The sequence below is a fragment of the Pipra filicauda genome, unplaced genomic scaffold (assembly GCF_003945595.2).
Source record: "Pipra filicauda isolate LSUMZ 115617 unplaced genomic scaffold, ASM394559v2 scaffold133_size2016399_pilon, whole genome shotgun sequence".
Classification (NCBI taxonomy): domain Eukaryota; kingdom Metazoa; phylum Chordata; class Aves; order Passeriformes; family Pipridae; genus Pipra; species Pipra filicauda.
Window position 1 is genome coordinate 1,153,977 of NW_024103807.1, and position 20,718 is coordinate 1,174,694.

The window sequence follows — 20,718 nt, forward strand, 5'->3', positions numbered from 1 at the left end:
GTCCCATTCCCTGCATGCTGCCCCCTGGCCACTGCCAGTACCTCTGTATGAAAATCATTTGTTCACAGCAGCCAAATGCAAGTAGAACGGTGGGATGAAGAGTGTGGAGAACATCATGTGAGAAGAGCTAACACAATATCTCTGCAAGAAATTTCTGTACCTGACTCTTTAGACAGAAGTCTATAAATTTCATTCTCTACTTGCTGTTGAAGGCACTCAGGACCTGAGAGAAGTCAAGTCATCGTGTGGGACATGTAATACTTTCTCCTTTTCCCTACTCACTTTCTCCTTGCAGGAGTTACAAAAGAAAAGAATCCACAAGAAACAAATAAGAAGACAAAGTGTCTTTCACTGAACCAATTACTCTCTTGCAAAGTTTATGACAAAAGTCTCATGAGCATAATTTCAGTGTTTTGTATAAACCTAAGACTGTATATTCGAAACTGCATACTCTTTTTTTCCTACCTGCTAACTATTGCCACGTAATTTCAACACAGGACTATTATTAAAGCAAGTCTATGCCACTGCACTGGCCTCACAGAAGTTGTCAGGACTGTGTCTTTATGATATACCATTAAACCAGAGAACAGCACCGTTGTTATGGTTCATCTACAGCTAGAAGCACATAGTCTTCCACAGAGAGCTGCACCCCTATGCTTGTTTATTGGTAGCAGGCCTGGGCTCTGGGTATCTGATTATACAGTAGCACCTGCCCATGGCAGATCTGGCCGAGCACAGACTTCCTGCTGCAGCACCGCAGCTCCATAAATGAGAGAGATTTATGCAAACTGGCTAAAGTGTGATGTCACAGCGCTCTGATAGACCCAGGGACTATCTTCCTTCTACAGACATTTGATAAAATCAGGAACTTCACATACGACTTGGAAAGAAGGTCACCTCAGAACCTATTAGGGCAAACTATGAAAACTTGTTAGGGTCCTTCTCCTATCCTGAGATCCAGCACTGCAAAGGGACTTTACAGAGTCCGAGGATCTCAGCGGATCTCACTTTTTTCTTTTTTTCTTTTTTCTTTCCTTTTTTTTTTTAATGTGATTTTTTTCAAGTCAGTTATGCTGGATGTTTGAAAACTGAATTAAGAAAAATACACTCAGAAGTTGGCTGAATGTTGCAAGCTTGCAAAATGGAAGGATTTCCCCTTATTCCCCCTGTGAGTATATTGGGTTTATTCCTAATACGGATCATTGGGCTCAGTAGAAAAAGGCAAAATAAACCAGGTATTATTATTTGAGAATATCTGTGTTTTGGTCTGTATTTGTAGTGTCAGGAAGTTTGGCTTAGGTCAGTCTATAAAACTAGTGACAACATGGCAGTGAAAGGGAAATTAACATTTCCTCCTCAAACTTGTATCTGAATTTGATCTCCATTTGTTTTCACAGATTAAATGTATGGTATTTTTGTACAGCACAAATATAGCAAGCCAGTAAATCTCTTTTCTTCAGTGTTGCCTATGTGATATAAAGCCAAGTCTTTCTTCAGATTGTAGTTATTAATTATCTGGAGTCTCTGACATAGTTTATATGTTTAACTGTCTACCAATCTGTGAAAGAAGAGTTGTTGAATGCTTATTTTGTGTATTGCGGATTTTAGAACTCTGTGCTCTTTGAAATGATGGCATTTTAGTTTCTAACTTCATCTTGTCTTGAACTGAATTCTCTTGAATTCACTTATCCTGAAAAAGTAATTTGCGGAGGAGAGGAAGAAAACACTCAGTCCTTATCTGGGAGTTTCAATGTTTTCTCTAAGGTATAAATTTTTCTGTGTGCTTATGAGACTGTTTTATCCTTTTCTTAACTCTGAAGCATTGTTGAACTGCTCTAGTTTATCTTATGGTGAGTTCAAAAATTATTATTTATGAAGAACATAATGTCACTAACCTGCTTTTCAGAAACAAACCTTAATGGGAAATCTCTAAGTAGAATGGATAAAAGAGGCCCTAACTAGATTTCATTAGGTTTGTAGAAGCTGAGGAGGTGCCAGATCAGGTGGTTTACTTGGCTTTTTATGTGGTAGATGACTTACAGCAATTGCTATACATGTGTCAGAGCACAGAAAGAGACAATGCAGTTTTTTTAACAAAAACTTGTATCGAGTTTTCTATTTGTCTTGTCCCATTTAATGAAGGCTAAAGTCATATTTCCTTATCTTCCATCCAGAACAACAGTCCTTTGAATTCCTGTCATATTCGGTATTTATGCTGACTGAAAATATTTTTCTTTTTGGGGGAGACCCTTTATTCTCTCAGTTTACCATCAGTGTCTCTGATATTCTCTTAATTTATCATCAGTGCCCCTGAAATCCCCTATCTACCCAAAGGACAAGAAGACTTTAAAAATAATTTCTCTTAAGTACATGGAGTTGCCCAATGGACCTACTGTAAGTGCATCAGAATAAAAATCTGAAAAGAAACTGATAAAATGAAAAAGTACACAGAGATTTCTAGATGTGTTGCTTGTTGGGCTTAAAAAAAAAAAAGCAACATAAATCTTGTCCTCAACCACCCCAGAAATAAACATCTCCATAAAGAAAAAAAAAAAAAAAAAAAAAAAAAAAAAAAGGTAATTTTATGTCCTTTCATTCACTCATAGACATTTTTTCTGGACTCTTTTTTTCAGTATTTAGTTCCAGGGCATATATTAAATAAATGGATTGAAAATCTAACACGGTTTCACTCCTATTCTAACCTGTGTTGCAATTAATATTCTGTCTGAACTCCTTTTGGATGAAAAATACAACAGACAGTAAAAATACAACTACACCTTACAGAAGCACTTGATACAGCAATTTAAGTTTTATTTTTGTGAATAAAATGTCCAAAAATTAATAATTTTGTTGTTTGTACTTTCAAAATTGCTTTAAGTGTGCTTTGGGCACTGCCAGCTAGAGACCTGCATGTCTGTGTCTCCTGGGGCTTTTTCAAAGGGGAGACATAGGCCTGTTTCTAGGCAAGGGTTTCTGCTGCAATACTTCCCTCCTCCACCCCTCCCCGTTCAGTTGAGGGTGGGACTGTAACTGCCTTCCTCTTGACTATGCTAGGAAACTCTTACCCTTCACTTGGAAAATGGTTTAGGTTCATTATTTAAATGGTTTAGGAGTATTCTATCTTCATCTGAAAATTGGGAATTTTGTCTGGGAAGTTCTGAAAACTGGCTCCATGTCTTCCAATGCGTGAAGAACTAAGTTGTGCTTTGAGTTAAAAAATTATTAAGTCAAATACATTGACTTAAAGAGGGTCCCAGTTATACATGAATCTCTAAGTAGCCACCTTTGGCTACTTAGCTGTAGTCACAGCTTTGAATTAAGTATTTTTGCATGAGAGCAAAAATGCCCCACAGAAGTACTCTGTTCCACATAACTGCATTGCCAACACGGTCCAGTGAGGCTGGCCCAATGAGTAATCATGCTAATATTTTTACTCATCTTCTCTAAAATAGTTATAGTGTAATTTGTTTCCAAGAAAATACAGTCAATTTTGGCCTTAAAACTTGGCAGCACATCACTGGAAATTGTGTGAAGTATTTCTGAATCATGTGCCACTGAATAGTTATATCAAGGTAACAAAAAAAAGATCATCATTTAATGAATTTACAATTGCCTGGAATCATCTAACAAAGCCTTGGTGAATAACAAGAATTTTCAGACTGCTATTAAGTTCAATATATCTCTCTTAACCAATGCCAACCATGCTTTCTCTGAGTAGTTTTGTGGCTTTTCCCTAGAGTTTCAGGCAAAGATGGAAGATGAAGGCCATTCTTCATTTGTGAAAGTCTGTGACAATTATGAGTTCCCAACAAAGCTTTCTGTCACTCTTTTACATGAAAAGAACTGATAGTTTGTCATCAGTTATATATTACATTGTAACAAAGGCCATTCTTTGCTTTTTGTCATGGGAAACAAAACAGTTCAGTGTCATGGAAGTGCTATCAGTAAGATGATGAAATGAGTGTGTGGGTGGGGACTTCCAGAGAAAGATGGGGCAAGTGGGTAAAGATTGGTAAAAGAGGCAACAACAGTACATGGAGAAGCCTCTTCTCTCTAACTAGAGAAAGAGTTTTTAATGAAACTTAAAAAAAAAAATAACAACAACCCCCTACTAAAAAAAACCAGAAACAATTAAAAACAGATTATTGGAAATAGCTTCTCTAATGAATAGGAGAAAAAAATCCCATCTTCCCACAGGATGATCAGAGAGAATACATTCTACACTATCTCCTTTTACCACTATCTGATTAAGTTTTTGATAAACAAATTTTTAAATATTTAATATACCTCTTCCCCTGTTAGTTACTGTACTTTTGTAGATCAGACACCAAGATGGAAAATAGTGTCATTACAAGTCATTTGTGTGGACAGATTGGTCCAGGTTGTATGACTTAACAAGGATATACACATGCATATTTTATCAAATGGATCACTGCACAGAAAACTAATTCAAGGACAAAAATTCCAAGAATCCATACTAAAGACATTTTAAGCCCCAAACTTTCAAAACAGAGCTTATAGTACCCCAATGCCCTATATAAAAGCAGACTCTTAGGTGCTGAGTATCTGCAACTCACTCTGCAGCCAGCTGGATCTGTAAATATTAAGTGAATCACTGTTTTAAGAGTCTATTTAGCACACCTTCCTTTAGCTCTAATCATTGAATACACATCTGAACTTGTAAAAGTAGCTTTTGAATGGCAAAATAGTTCATTCTCAGCTCAGACCGTGAGACATTATTGCCTGTTAATGTATATTGATCTGAAATGGGGGAGTTGGAAAATCTTTAGGAAGAGACAACAAAGGAAAAATATAATTGGGAAAAGTCAAATATTATTTTCTGTGTCTAAAATGTGTATTTGTTATCTACTTTTGGACTGATGCTTGGCCTTCTCACCAAGCTATACTTCTGTAAAGATGTGAGTGACAGATACTTTGATGTAGCTGTGGAAATTTTAACAAATTAAGCCTAGATAGAAAGGAAACTGATCCCTTAGGAAATTTGTTTACTTTTGGCTAAATAATTATCGGAGTTACAAACTTGGATGCATTTAGGTATGATTTTTTTTTTTTAATAATTTCTGTCAGTTTCTAGTATTTTAGTTGAAAAGAAACAAAGATTTTTCTTTCAAACTATATACCTTTATACGGCTTTTTTAACCTCCATTTTTCCCAACTAATATCATATGCATTATCCATTTGGATGTTGAGGTCTCCCCTTTCATACAATATGAATGCTTTCCTTTGAGTTATAACAAATTTACCATTCTGAATATGAAGGTACAAGTTTATATGTTTTTCAGGTTGGTGTTACTTAACAGGAAGTATATATTTATAGAAAGGAAATAGGGGAGTGGGTGAGCTAATTTGCAACGATAATGAAAAGTAGAAATTCCATTCAGAACTTTATCCTAAAGAGAGCAAACTACAGTCTCATTACTTTTTCTTGTCAGAGATCAGAGTACACCAAAGGTCGAAGGAATGGAGATGAGTAAATACATATAACCATAGAGAGAACACCAAGAAAATACGTAGAGAAAAGCCAGAGGCATCAGAGAGAATGCACATTGTACTGACTTCTTTGACTACCCCTCTGAAATCTGGAAAACAGCTTAGCATTAAAGCTCTGTGTAGATGAAGGGCAATTCTATCAGAATCACATAGATCTGGAAATGGAGACTGCGTCTACGTCCTCTGGAGACTAGAAATGAGAAGAGTCTCTTCACTGGTATTCCTGCTGTGAACACAATTAAATGACAGTTTGCCCCTTTTCCTTAGTCTTTCCTTTAGATTGTCTTTATTGTGGGTTGTCATCTTCTCAAGATTGCCCCAAAGCAATTATCCACCACCAACAACTATATTTGGAGCTGACAGTTAGGCAATGGATTTTCTCCTGAGTCTTTGAATATTCCACGGATCTGATTCCCACTTAGTGTGTATTTTCTGGAAGCCATGAACTTTTAGACAATCTTACCAGTGCATTTTAATTATACATTAATACAGCACATGACTGCTACTAAGGATTAACCAAGGTCTAAAGTAAATCCTGAAAGTTTGGTTTTTTGTTTGTTTGTTTTTTTGATTTGGTTTTGGTTTTCTTGTTTTGGTTTTGGGTTTTTTGGGGGGGTTTGGTGTGTGTTCTAATATCTTAATCCTCAGAAAAAGACAATCTTTAAATTCCAAAATTCCAACAGAAAGCACTGAAAGAGTTAACCAGAAGAATTAAAGTCTTTTCCTTTCGCTAGCAGCTTATCTACTACCTCCATCTGGATTTTAATGGCAGCTGCTACCTTAGGTTTCATGTTCTCAAGTAGTCTAGAGAAGGAAGAAAAGAGAAGCTTGCCTGCATTTCTGTCATGCTGTAACCATAGCATAAGCTTACAAAATGCAGATGTTCCAAAAATGAGACAGATTCATGGAGGGAGATAAAGGATTTGAGATATACAGATAGGTATATCAACATATAAACACAAAAAATATGTCCATCATGTAAGTTATCATGTTGTTTTAAATATTTGTCCTTTAAAGTTATTTATGCTGAAGTCATTAATAGAATTAAAATGTTTCTATTAATACCTACTAGAAATAATTTCCTTTCAAAAGAAAAAGCAAGAAGGTGTTTGAGTTCTCCTTTGCTGTTGACACCACAAGAATTTGTTCAGATTGGAAGAAAATATTGTAACAAACTTAACTGGACTGAAGTTTAACAAAACCCCATGGAGTACATTGTCCTTCTCTAACTCCTCACTCTGGAAAAAAACAAGAAGGAATATTAAGTGAAGCAATGAAACTGTGCAAAACTAATAATAAACAGATTACCTTTATTGCAACAACATAAGATACTAATCAATATTCATATTGGAATACTAGGCCTGGGGAGAAAGAGAAGTGGGAAAGTAACGGTATATCACCTGTTCTAAGGAGATAGAGAGAACTTTAACTCTACAATTAAGCATCCAATAGGTCACAACTCAGTATTTGCCCCACATTTGGAGTTTTTAAGCCTTCTCTGCACATATCTAAGAGCCCTGTGTAGTTGATTGGAACCAGCAAACATTTAGAGTTTATTTTGGACAAAAATCAAGAAAGAAAATAGTTTTATGCCCTCTGTCAATGTTATTACCTGCATACAAACTGCCACCATTTAGTCAGACCTCCTAGAAATAATCAGAATTATATGTTTAGGCAAGTTTCAGCGTTCTCTTTTGTGTGCAATAATAATAAAAATAATAATAATAATAACTACTATAATGACAACAATAACAACTATGACAATTATAACAATAATAATAACAATTTAAAAAATAATATAATGTTTGCTACTACCAAAGAAAATATTTCCCTGCCATGCTGTGCCTGATGTCCACAAGGGCTCTAAACAGTATCCTCAGAAGGCCCGGGTGTGGGATATTAAGGACTTAATTACTCTTTTTCCTTTTTTTTGTTTTCAAACCAGTGTTTGGTGTCATGCATTTTATTCCCGCTGATTCAAAAATACCTTGAAATCTCCCCTTTCTTTCCCTAGGCAATATAAAATGGGTTGACATCACCCCTTCACTAACTATGTGAATAATTTGGAAGAGATTTGTGTAAACTTATGGTTCTAAAAATTCCTCTTCTTTTTACAGCCCTCTGAAGATATGGTACCCTATGAGTCAGACCTCTACCGACAGCCCCATGACTATTACCAGTATCTCAACAGTGACGGAGAGAGCCATGGTGGTAAGTCAAAAAATATCTCCTTGGAGCAGAAAGGCTCACGGAAAACAGATTTAGGACATCCAAGGAAAGAATAAATTTGTTGCAGTGATCTATAATGTATAGACACCTATTTTCAAATCAGAAACCAACGTTATTTTATTCCACTTAATGGTTCTGTTCCAACCCAGCAACTGCAACAGGGTTTCTCTGAAACAGAATTTTAGAAAGCACTCTATGATGCAAAGAGCTTCCAGGAAGATAGGATCTCATGATCTCTATCCTTTGTTGTCTTTGCTGTATTTTTACTTTCCTCTGCAGATCAAAAGCACTCATCTTGTTTCACAAGTCTTTGAGGACATGGATTTGCAATACTGTATTTCTCTTCTTGTGTTCCCGTTTCCAATTCCTATCTGACTTAGGTCCTAGATAAACTATTTTTACCTTTATTTTAATTAGATTTCTTTGGTATTTGGCCTTTTTTACTCCATATATTTCTTTCTTTCTTTTTATGTCTTTTGCATGCTGCCACACCTAGCTTTAACTTTCACTCTTCCTCCAGTACACCCAAGTACTTCCTCTCTCTAAATCTATGTAAAACTTCCTTGTAGCTGTTTGTATGTAAACACAGCTCAGTATAAAAATGCTGTATAATTGTTTATTACTTCAATTTGTGTATGTGATTTCAAAGCTTTGGTGTCTATATTTTGGTGTTTTCTGGGCACTGCACTGGACTCTAAATTAATGTAGAGGTGAAGTCTTGTTTTGTGAATTTTGCCTCCTGTAAAATACAATGGTCCAGCAACACCACCCTGGAAATACCTGAGTCAATATTGACTCAGGAAGGAAAAGCACCGTTCTACTGTATTACTTGTCGCAGTCCCTGCAAATCCTGGAGTTTCCCTGAAAGACTCCCACTGATAGAGCAACTAGACCCATTTCTGTTTAATTTAACACATTAACTACTCACAGCATAGCACTGTTTTGCCTGTGGCAGCAGAAGCTATTTTAAGGAACAGTGAGTTACAGTAGAGGATTGTTCTGAGCATTTAGCTGAAAAAGATACCTACCTAAATTTGTTCTCTACATTGTATTCAAGAAATGTCAATGGCATTCTTAACACCTGGAGACAAAGAATTAATTCAGTTTTTACAAGTTATCTCATGGCATCTGTTAGTCACACTAATCAAACCCAGCAAATTCCGCATGGAAATTCAGGGTTTTTACATTGTACCCTGTAGCTGTTTACACACTCATAAAATGAGGATAACATTGATTATCTCAAAAGGCAAGTGTGACAATTAAACAATAAATATAAAAGATGCCTTGTAGGAAAAAGCTCTGGGAAATAACTTTTCTGTCATTACATCTAGGCTACCTCGAGCAGAAACATCCCTTTATTTTTCATAATTTTATCATCCCATCTGGTTTACTTCCCATTTTTCTGTTGGAAGGCTGTTCCTAAGGTACATTTCTCAGATCATTAACATGTTTTTACTCATCCTGATGAACACAACAAAAACTGAGTAGTTACCTATATGGGTTATAGTCTAAGCAGTACCTAAACACCCACTTTGAACAGAAATTTGTCTGTTCCCAAAGTTGTGTGCATTTGTCCAAAAGACCCAAAAAAACCGTGTTTAATGTTTTAAACTCCAACAGTAAGTGGTTATGGAAGAGGCAACTTGAGCCCAGCCTGAGCATTTCAATCAAATTTTTATTTATGAAAGCAACCATGTTGTAGTTGGTTGTGTCTAAATATCTAATGTGCCCTATGCTGTCCTGCATTTCTCACAGTCCAAAAAAGCCATGACCAACCAAAGAATACAGATGAAGACTGAAAACCATGAACTAACGCATTTTTCTTCTTTCTTATAAACACTGAAAAAGTGAACTTTGGCTTTCATTTTGTTTACATGACAGAAGTAGTGGATCTTGAGAAGCGCCATGCAGAAGAGCAGGAAAGGGACGCCACAAAATACTTTCAGAAATATGTACTAAGCATTCAGAGCAATGAGGATAAAAGCACGGTGATTGAAAAATGGAAGGGAAAAGGAATAAATAAAGTGCTGCAGTGACAGCAGTGAAAGAGACAGAACCTGATCAGATGGGGGGGGAAAGTAGAAAAAAGAACAGAGTTGTGAGAGAGGAGTTCAATTTGGGGGACAATGAGATCACTGGCAATGCATAGAAAATAATTTTGCAGGTCACTCAGTAGCACTATGGACCTCAATGTAAATCTACCAGTTAATGTAAATAGATTATACTAGACAGAATAATACTTCTGATTATGCCGACAACGGACTGCTAAAGAAATAGAAAGTTTTCCTTAAGCGTCAGACCACCTCTCTCTCACTGCTAGCAAATTAGTTTTGTGAAAGGGAGATGACAACATCTTAATATTGCCATCTGTGCTACTTGCATTACTGTCACTTTTCTCAAACACAATGCTGAAGGCAACCCTTACTCCGTGTTTACATGAAGAGGCATAAAAAGCACAAAAACAGTGTGCCACTAATATACTACGTAGGAAATCTTTGCAAGTAAGTGAACAGTAGATTCAAAAATGCACCATAATATGTTCATCACCACAGGTATTGTGTGCAATTATTTTCTATACTGCAGTTTAGCTATTTTTTAAATACTGTAATAAACAGAGACACAGTCATGCAGGACAGAAGCTACTTCAAGTGATCATGTATTAGTCCATCACCCAAGCCTGGGCTTGTAAGTCTGTAAATGTAACACAGCATATTTTGTAACACCAATGCAATCTTAGTAATTACAAAATTTCACTGCTGCTTTGTCTCTAAGTTACTACTAAACGTTATTGGTTTAGGAAAAATCACTTTTTGTATGAAGCTGAATGCTGACCCTTGTTCCTTTTGTTTCTAGCCTCATGGAACTTACTCGATCCCGTGATCTGGGGTTTTATTTTTGTCCCACCTCCTGGAGTAATATGATCATTTAAGAATCTCAGCTTTGATTTTGTTAGGATCCTGGCTCATGCAGAAGTGGAGGAAAGTCCAAACATGAGAATCTTAGTCTTAAATGCCATATGAAAGAGAGAAAGAATTCCAAACTTTGCTAAAAAATCCCCTTCCCTCAAAGCCATTCTCATGATTTGTTGGGGTCTGACTCATAGGTATTTGAACATTTGGAATTATTAAAATAATGAAGTTTGTAAAGTGGGAGTTAATGAGATCCTAATGTTGTTATAGATAAGACTGGTGCCCTGCTTAGAAGCACAGCATTTCTCCCAAGAGTGATTCTGTTCAAGACATTAATCAAGACATTAATTTTCCAGTGTCCTTCAATATTTTTCTCATTTCCTCCATGGGGTTTTTCCTTTACTTGTTTTTTCAGACGTTGGAACATGTAAGCTATGCGATATGGGACTGTGCAAGAAACCCTCTCCTAGTTCATCATGTGTTGGAAAATCTGTACCACCCAGGACAGAACCACCCAGAAACACTAGCCCAGCCCTCACAAGTACAGCCATGCCAGCAGTTGTCTCCTCAGACAAGGCAGAGCGCTGTGCTGACAGAGCTGTTACATTTCCGGTTCAATAGCTGGCTCATGAATTTCTGCATGATTTTGCACTGCGTAATGCCAATTTAGCCTGTTGCTCCACTTTTATTATAAATACCTTCCTTAAGCTTATTTCAAAGTCTAACTGCTGGTTCTAACATTATTCAGCTATTACAAGAGCAAAGCAATTTACAGTGATCAGAAGATAATGGAGAAAGTTCAGTCATGTTTTCTCACTCATGAAGTGAGAATCTACCTCTATAGTGAATATTAACACAATGCCTTTAGGTCCACTAATGCTTCCCAGCAGGTTAACATCCTCTCTGTCATGGGAGGGAGCTCAGAATCTGTGACTGTCCTTCCTCTAACCTTTCACTACATGCAAGACCAAAACAAACATGATCTCCATGTCTCTACAAAAGAGAATTTTTTTCACATCCTCTTTCACTTCACACGAAATGTCTCATAATGACTCCATTGTGTAGCTATAGCTTGGCTTTTAATGACATTTTCCTTTACCCAAAGAATAGACACTTTCCATTTCTTTAATTTTTCTCTCCTGTCTTTTTTCTTCCTTCCACCTTCATATTTTAGAGAAAACAACAGAGTTGCTATGTGTTACTGATGTGACACTAACAAAAAACACAGAAGTAAATAGTTGCTGATAACTCGAATATCAGCAGACACAGATATTTAGATGATTTTTTTTTTATATATTTTCATGTGCAATAACTTCACCACAGAGGGGCTTGTGAAGACAGATCTGGAATTTCTTTTTTAATGTTACTAAACCAATGTTATTTTTCCTAAGCATCACTGGGAAATTATAAATAATTTAGGAAGAAGTAAGGACCTTTCCTCCTGTCACAAGTTGAATATTTGGACAAAATTATGTTGAATTAATTTCTGACAGATTTATTTTGTAATGTAATATTATTATGTGATCACTTTAAGTCCTAAATGCAGTGTTAATAGTACTGTTATATTACTGTATTTTTACAGCAGCACCGAAATCCATCATAAAGAAATTTAGTAATGAATAGGGTAAATAGTGATTAATCTTAGTATGCATAAATAGGTTAATTTATTTGCCAAGGGAAAAGTTTAAAAAGTTGTGGAGCAGCAGTAACCCTGTCATAGGCTTCAAAAAACTAAGAGGTGTCTTACAGTACAGAAACACGACTGACGATAAAACAATATTTTAGAAGAATCCAAAGTAGGCCACTTGGAGCATGCACAGATACTCATGGCTATGCATGTTGGAAATGGTCTGTGTTCTCTCTTGACCACTATAGTTGCTGCTGGTAAGAAATTCCACAGCTGAAGATCTACCATTGACAGCCTCAGAGACCTTTCCCTGGGCTTTGTCATCCTAACAATTATGCATTGATCTCATTCTCTGTTATAGATTATCAATGACAAGGGGTCTTTGGGAATATACATTGCCATCTGAGAGAGCACTTTCTGCACAGTGAGCAGAGCCAGATCATTTTAAGGAAGAAGAGTTTAGATTACTCCTGCAATGTATTCTCAACACTTTAGTGTGCAGAGTAACATGGTATATGGGGCCTCAGTGGTTGGCTCTACTTAGAGAAATCTGTGGCAATTTAACACAGAAAAAACGCAAGTTAGTGTGGCTCAATCCTCCAACTAAATGGAAAAATTGCACACTGAAAGTGCCCAAAGCTTCCTATCAAGACACAGCCTTAGACAGTCTATGGATTCAAATTCACACACTGACATTTCCTGGGTTGGTGCAGATGTGGATGTAAAAAATATCTGGGTTCTTTGCATCCATAAAACCCAATTTTTTACCAGAGAAACCAAAATTTTTCTCTAGCACTACAACATGAAGAAGTGCTACCATGTACTGTAATTACCGTGCGGCTATAAAATTCATACGCAGCGCACAGAAAGTGCCACACAAAAAAACAAAGAAATTACCAAGTAATGCAGCAGCTCTCTGAATGCTTTTGTAAGCACCTTTCTATCCGTTTCTTATGCAGTGAGGTGATTTATCCATGAATCAGAAAAGCAAGAAGGAAAAAAATAATCCCTGGTGTCTTAAGTTATCTGATAGAGCCTTCAAGTAAATTTCTACTGGTCTGAGCATAAAGGCAGCTAAAAGAATGCACAACTTTTTAGGTACAACTATTTTTGATACAAGCATATCACTGAGTTCCCTCTAAAGGAAGCCACATTCTAGTTACTCTCCCGCATTTCAAATCCTCAATGAGATTGGACTTAATTGTTTGAAACATAAGTGGGGAAGGATGAGGAGATAGAAGCTGAAAGAAAGAATGAAACTGGTATTTCAGAAAAAATATTCATAGCATATTAGTGTCCAGACAATATCATACACAATAACATCATATTCCAGAATGAGACAATTGTTCCTCTATAAATTCAGTACAACAACACTTAGAGCACTGTGTTCAGTTCTGTTATCAGAAGAATGTCAGCAGCTGGGAGGGAGCTTGAAGAAGTGCACAAGTGAGATTAGAGTAGTGAATGTACTGATTTGTATTGAAAGACTGAGGCCTAAATGCATGCAACTGGGTTAAGTGATAATTAGAAGGGGATTGCAAGGGTACATGACAGTACATGACCTGAAAACATGTGAAGGGTAGGACAGAAATTTTTTATAATAATACAAGAGAAGAAAACTTGGAATAGTAAGGAATAAATTACAACTGCTATACTGAATACAATAAAGACATTTCAGCCAGGCATAAATGATGCAAGGAAAGTTAAACTATGGAAGGTTAGTTTCTACTTCAGTCAGAGCAGAGGACATGATGCTGACATTGATTTTAAAAACAGGTTGCACATAAATGTGTGCACAATTAAGTATGCAGCTACTGTCTGTAAGAGAGAAATAGAATTTACAGTGCTCCACATTTCTTCTAGAAGATTTTAAATTTTGAGCAGCAAGTATGAAATTCTAAAAAATTTAAAGGCTTATGTTGAAGTAAAAACCCCCAAATGAAAATGTCTTGAAACTTGTTATGGTCTTTTCTTGAGAAAGTTGCCAACATTAACGTCTTTTGCATCTTGTGCTAGATTATCGTTGAAATCCATCTCATCATCTAAGAGTATTGTCCTAATTAAAGTGGCCTAAGTATTACTTTCCAGCCACAGGAACTGATGAGACTAGGAAAAGAAACTTTTCAGGGATCTATACAGATTGTCACTGGAGACAGGTCAACAGGGATGGTGTGGAGAGAGCAGAAAGAACAGCAACAGGAGAAAGAATCAATGAAATCCAGGTAAATGCCAAATTTCTTAATCTTGTAATGACAATCTATTTTTACTTTCTTTAGATCATTACTGGGAATACCATCCACACCACATGCACAGTGAGTTTGAGACCTTTGGAGACAACCACTTCACAGAACTGCAGAGTGTGCAACCTCCTCAGCTACAGCAGCTGTACAGGCACATGGAGATTGAACAAATGCATGTCTTGGATTCTGCAATCCCAACCACACACATCGGACTCAACCATCAGGTATGGTTACCAGCACTTACTCAGAATTTTGGATGACAATTAATGCTAAGGAAAATAATGCATTAGGGGATGCATGCTCTTATATGAAAGAGATTGCTGAAATTAATTGCACAAATTCTTCCTGCACTTGATGTAAGACTCTTCATTCTTGGGTCAAATGTGGTTTAAGTATTCTTTTTACCTAGATAATGAGAAGTCATGTTCCTCAAACTGTCTAAAAAGATAATTGCATTTTGTGGAGGTGTTTGGAATTTCAAATTTTTGTTTAATTTGGAATGAAAATCAACTGTTTTGTAATTCTGCAGATGAACTGGACCTGAGAAGTTTTGCATCATCCTATCAAGGGTAGCTATGACTTCCGAGAAGTATTCTGAGCCTTGAAGTAGTAGAAAAGTTTTAAATATTTCCAAGCAATCCTGACAGTTTTACATGACTTGTGTTTGAAATGCTAACAAAAACAAGTCACTAGTAATTTTACCGCAGGCTAAGAAGGACCCACTTGTACTTCTACATGGGAGTAAATAAGACACAAGCCAAAACACACTGTCCTGTCTTTGCTCGGATTTTACTTGAAGCCAGTCATTTCCCTGTATGAAAAAGATACATCATTATGCAGTAAAGATAGTCACCAAAGCACCAATGAATTCTCACTAATGCTGAAATTATAAGGGGTTCCATCATACTGCAAAGATATTGCGGGTGTTGAGATCACATTTAACTCTTGATCCTACAAGAATGTGCCCAAAGTCATTTCTGGGAGCAGTAGAAAGCTGAGTGATCTTGTGCTAAGGAGTTTCCAAGGCTGGCAAGGTACACACAATGTCCTAAATACAAGACAGAGTAGAATTGAAGTCAGAGGAAAAAGCATTTGCTGATTACAGTTCTGCATATAAAGGTACCGTTGCTGAAACTTCATGAGACAAACCGCATGCATGGAGTTGTCATTTGGGGTTTCTTTGTTCAAAGCAAGCTGAAATTGTATATAAACACTGTATTAATCAAAAAGAAAGAAGAGAAAAATGGAGTGAGCAAGTTAACACTGTCCACAGGAAACTGGCTGCAAGCCTTGAAAAAATCAGGAATAAAATATAAGATGTAGATCAAACAAAGAATTAGGAACAGAAAATTACAAATATAAAAAATGCTTCATGGAACAGCAGTCTGTGGAAAGCTTCAAGTCATTTCAGTTGCTCGCTGCAACTGCTAATACCTAATGACCAATCATTATCCCTGGCCCAAGGGCAAAGGATGAAAATGAGTCCCTTAATGAATGTCTTTGAAAGCACAACAGAAAAACAAGAGGGGGTGCTTCTGCTTATCTCAAGTCATTCTACTCAGCTATCATCTTTCATTTCAGGATGAAAGGCAGGGAACTAATTTTGTTACAACTTTCGATAAAGAGCACTGTGGTCTCTTTCTGCCCCACCCCACACAAAGCTGCAGATGTTAGGAGGTAGAATTCACCATTACCCTCCTTTTCCTTACCAGCTGGAGGCCTCTGGCTTTTTACTTTAGATTTTTTCCTACAGTAGCTCATGCAAATGGTACTCGGCATGCTCTGAGTTTTACCCTCCAATGTGTCTCAGTCACAGTCCCAGGCAAAGAAACAGAAGCAGGAAGCAAATTTTAATCCTCCACTGAATTTGCCAGTTACTAACTAAACCCAAGCTTGTCATGCAATATCAGAGTTAGAGTTTGTAAATAAAGAAATAACATTCAAGTATATTTCTTCAATTTTCTGTTGATATCATGTTGTTTTGTGAAATCAAATTTGAGGCTTAAGCTGCTCTTGAACAAGATTTCTTTAAAAAGTTTTGTTAGCCTGACAACAGGGGTCTCACAAATAATAATATAAGTAAAGAATATTAATTCTGGAGGCAGAATGAAAGAAAAAGTTGAAAAAAACTTGAGAAGAACTTTAGAAAGAGGAAAACCTCACACAGGTGCCACAGTCCCTGAGACAACAACAGAATATGGAAAGTAGCTAATAGTTTCTTAAGTTTTCTCTCTCCAGAATTGTATTAGTAACCTGGCTCTTTCTAACACACTGGCATGTCCTTTGTGACTCTGTGTAACATAACTGTGTGATACTGTATTGGCCTATGTTGAGTTTCAGGTGAAAAGTAAGTGTAAGCAAAAATACAACAGTCGAGAAAAGCGGGGAGAGCATGGGAAAAGCTTACTTAACTCGCCAGGCAGGCCTCTGCAACTACCTTTGCCTGTGAGACACTGTGCCCCTCCCTCCTCCACTACACTCTCCCACCATCCCACTCCATTCCCAGAAGGGCAGTTTCCTTACTCCCACACCACCTCCCAGAGCATTCCAGGTTTCCACAACCTTTTTATCTTCAGGGCCACCAATGCCTGTTCTCCTTCCCTGTAAGGCACTGTCCCACCTTCTCATTCCCCTTCCCCCGTGGCACTCTCTCTGTTCCTTCCCACCCCTGAAACTGCAGCTTTTTTAACTGTAAAAAGCTAAAGGTGACTCTGTGGTGAGGGCTGAAGTTTTGCTCTTGGGGATCTGGCAGGAAGCTTACACACACTCTTGCCCAATCCTGCCCTTCCTGCCCAATCCGCTCCAGCCAATCTGCCGACTCATTAACCGCCAGCTGCTGCACCCCAAAACCAGCCCTTTGCACACGCCTTATTGGGACATTTTAAGCTGGTGCAAAACTCATCTGAAAAGCACCACTCAGCAAAGTCCAACATGGGGTGGGTGGTGTGACTCATGAACACCCACTCCCCACTTCAAGGCCTGAAGTCCCAGGGGAAGGGTGCCAGGTTCAAGATATCCTTTCTCGGTGAAGGAAAAGAAAAACAGTTCAAAAGAAGCTCACCTTCAAGGACTATTATGTGTCCCATTTCATTAAAACTACATTCTATATGCTGCTGGGTTTGGGGGATGTTGGCTGGTTTTTTGTAATGAAGGAATTGGGTTCTTAATCCCTGCCCCTCAGACTGATCTGTTTCTCATTATTAAATAAGAAGCTGCCACAATTCGGGACAACTAGTTGTGATCCCTAGCAAACCAGACTGCAACTGAGAATTTACAGAGCTGAAGTATATTCCACACTACTCCTAACAACACCTCTATATAAGGGCAAGAGAATTTAACACAAAAAAACTTGCTTGCTAGATTTGCAGATTAGAAATCCCCATTAATAGGGAATTTTCAGATAGCCATTCAGGAAAACAGAATGTGAGCCAAGATGGTATATCCTTTATCTTAGTGTTAAGGCTATTCCCCTCCTCATGGGGGAAATTCAAGACAGAAAGCTGACAGACCTGTGTAACCCCATCTCCAGATTTGGATGCAGTCCTGTAGGGATTCAGTGCTGTCAGAAGGTGCTATGCCTGAGAAAGGAAGAGGACAACAGAGCTAAAGCCAGCCATACTAAGGCAGAACTGTTCAGCTCTTTCAAATTTAAAAGAATAGCTCCAGAAGGACTGTTTTAGAAAAAAGTTGTTCTCAAAAGCAATTTTACTCTAGGGATAAGCAACAGGGATCAGAAAGGCATTAGGTAGAATGCAAGCTGTGGGGACGTGTAGGGGAAGAGGGGCAATATTACTTGCAAGGATATAACATATGGGAAAGTTCTGACTTTATTAACCTTATTCCTCCTTCCCTCTTTTAAAAGTTCTTCGTTGTACATGTGTAAGTGTTGACTGTTATCTGAAAGTGTTTCTTAATTGGATGGTAGTTATTATAAATGTCAACAACTAAGTCACTCATTATTACACTAAACACTCATATACCTCTTATTTTCTCCCCCCTTTTCTCTGTAATTCTCCTCATTACATTTAATTCTGATGCTCAACTCTCTATCACTGTCTCCTCCCTCTGCTACTCTGTTCTCCAAAAGGTGTCCTATTTGCCCCGGATGTGCCTACAGTACTCCTCTCCACCTCAGCCCAGTTCTGATGAGGAGGACATGGAGAGACAGAGTCCCCCATTGGAGGTATCAGATGGGGAGAATGATGGTGTGGACCCTGGGCCCGGAATTATGCATGGAGAAACAGGTCAGTGAAAACAGAGGGACTTTGTCAAGCCACGTGGTAAGCAGCTGTTATATTACCTTGATGATAATTAATAAAACTGTAGAACTGCTGTGCTGGTGTTCTATCCCACTGCCATAGGTTTCCTTTCCCTGAGTCCTTGCACCCTTCTGTCTTCCTAATCTTTTACAGCCATAACTGTGTTTATATCTCATTTCTTCATGTACTCCCACTGCCTCCTTCTGTTTTGCTTATTCAGGCTTCCTGAATGGAAAGGGCTTTTGCCATTTCTACTCCAAATTCCATTAAGAGATGGGAAAACCAAGGCAAGAAGATCAAGCAAGAACTGATTTAAAAAAATATTTAGCTCTCTTTGCTCAGTACCTGAGAGTCACATTCTGTATAACCTACCAAAAATAGATTTAGATCAGTGTCAAAATAGCAATGTTTTTCAATTAGCTTCTAATTAGAAAATTAATTTCAGAACAAGGGTTTGGCCTTTGGAATTACTTATTCTTGCTTTTTCTTCTTGGTACATCAATCCACACTATGTCCTCACAGTGTTACACTGTTTATTGTTATAAATGCTGCAAACTGAAGAAGTTACAAGCTAGCTGAAACAGTTATATACTTTCTGCTGTTTCACCAGGAACTGTACACAAATCATAATGCTCCACTGGGTTTCTTTGACTCTCACACAGGCAGCAAGAAAAAGATACGTCTGTATCAGTTCCTTCTGGACCTTCTTCGCAGTGGGGACATGAAGGACAGCATCTGGTGGGTGGACAAGGAAAAAGGTACTTTCCAGTTCTCCTCCAAACACAAAGAAGCATTGGCACATCGCTGGGGCATCCAGAAAGGCAACCGCAAGAAAATGACCTACCAGAAGATGGCACGGGCTTTGAGAAACTATGGCAAGACAGGGGAGGTCAAGAAAGTTAAGAAGAAGTTGACCTACCAGTTTAGTGGAGAGGTGATGGGAAGGGGGGTCACTGATAGGAAGCATTATCCTCACTGAGGCCATGGGACCCTAAGCAAGAAAAATATTAAGACCTCCTGGCTGGATACCAGCAGAGGAGATGGACACATCTTTCTCTTTGCTTCCTGTGCCCCCTTCTCTGCCTTTAAACAGCCTTTACCATCAGATGTTTCTGGTACGAATTCCCTTCTTCAGCATCTGAGAATCCTAACCATGACAGAATTCTTTGCTTCCGTCCTCCAAGTTGGACAGAGTTGGGAAATTTAAACAATGTACAAATATATTATTGTCAGGAAAGATTTTTTTTTTTTTGATTGTATTGTAACTAAAAAATACAGCCGATGAAGTTTTGCCTCCAAAGTTGGTGCTGTGTCACCCACAGTGACACCGCGGTAGCTTTCAGCTTTCAAACTAGCATTAATACAGGCTCTGCCGCAGCTCTCAAGGCTAGAGAGAAGTTTGCAGATCTTGGAATGATACTCGTTCTTTTAAATAGTAATAACATGTACATATTTAATAAAATTAGATATAATGAAGTTCTGATATTTGCATAATAAATGATTACTTCACAAACAAATCTTGCTCATTCAATTATGCAGGTATAGGTCCTCTGTGATGTCTGAATAAAAGGCACGCAGGGTTATAGGGCCTTTTCCATCTGTTGCTACTTTTTAATTTACCTGGAAACACTGTCAGTGCTGCCAAACTCAGTAAAAAATATAATACGTGAGATACATTACTGTGAAAGAGACTACAGTACTGAAGTAAATTTAAATATACATAGATATATAGATTTATATATTTGTCACTATTTTTTCCGGTGCAAACAAAACCCTGCCAGTTGAATCATTTCTATTCATGTATACCAAGAATAGCATTTATAGCTCCGTCTGGTCTAACATAAGAATTAGCCATATTCTCCTGTGGTTTCGGTTATTTTCCTGCTCCTGTTGCTTCTTCTGGCTTTCCTCCACAGTGATATCTTGATTTTAGCTTATGAAAC

The 20,718-nt window shown here is 37.7% G+C and overlaps 1 protein-coding gene across 1 annotated transcript; it reads left to right on the plus strand.

The window, feature by feature from the left end:
* Positions 1-757: 757 nt before the first annotated feature.
* SPI1 (Spi-1 proto-oncogene) lies at positions 758-20,292 on the plus strand. The gene is made up of 5 exons (XM_027719646.2): positions 758-1,168; positions 7,629-7,722; positions 14,553-14,740; positions 18,604-18,760; positions 19,438-20,292. The coding sequence occupies exons 1-5, from the start codon at positions 1,124-1,126 to the stop codon at positions 19,752-19,754; spliced, it is 801 nt and encodes a 266-aa protein (XP_027575447.1). The 5' UTR covers positions 758-1,123; the 3' UTR covers positions 19,755-20,292.
* Positions 20,293-20,718: the final 426 nt, after the last annotated feature.

What these genes read in the sequence shown, in the direction of transcription:
- SPI1 (XM_027719646.2), top strand. Translation starts at nt 1,124, where the DNA reads ATGTTGCAAGCTTGCAAAATGGAAGGATTTCCCCTTATTCCCCCT. An exon ending in ACATCGGACTCAACCATCAG is followed by an intron (nt 14,741 to 18,603) that starts GTATGGTTACCA and finishes GTTCTCCAAAAG; the next exon opens with GTGTCCTATTTGCCCCGGAT. An exon ending in AATTATGCATGGAGAAACAG is followed by an intron (nt 18,761 to 19,437) that starts GTCAGTGAAAAC and finishes ACTCTCACACAG; the next exon opens with GCAGCAAGAAAAAGATACGT.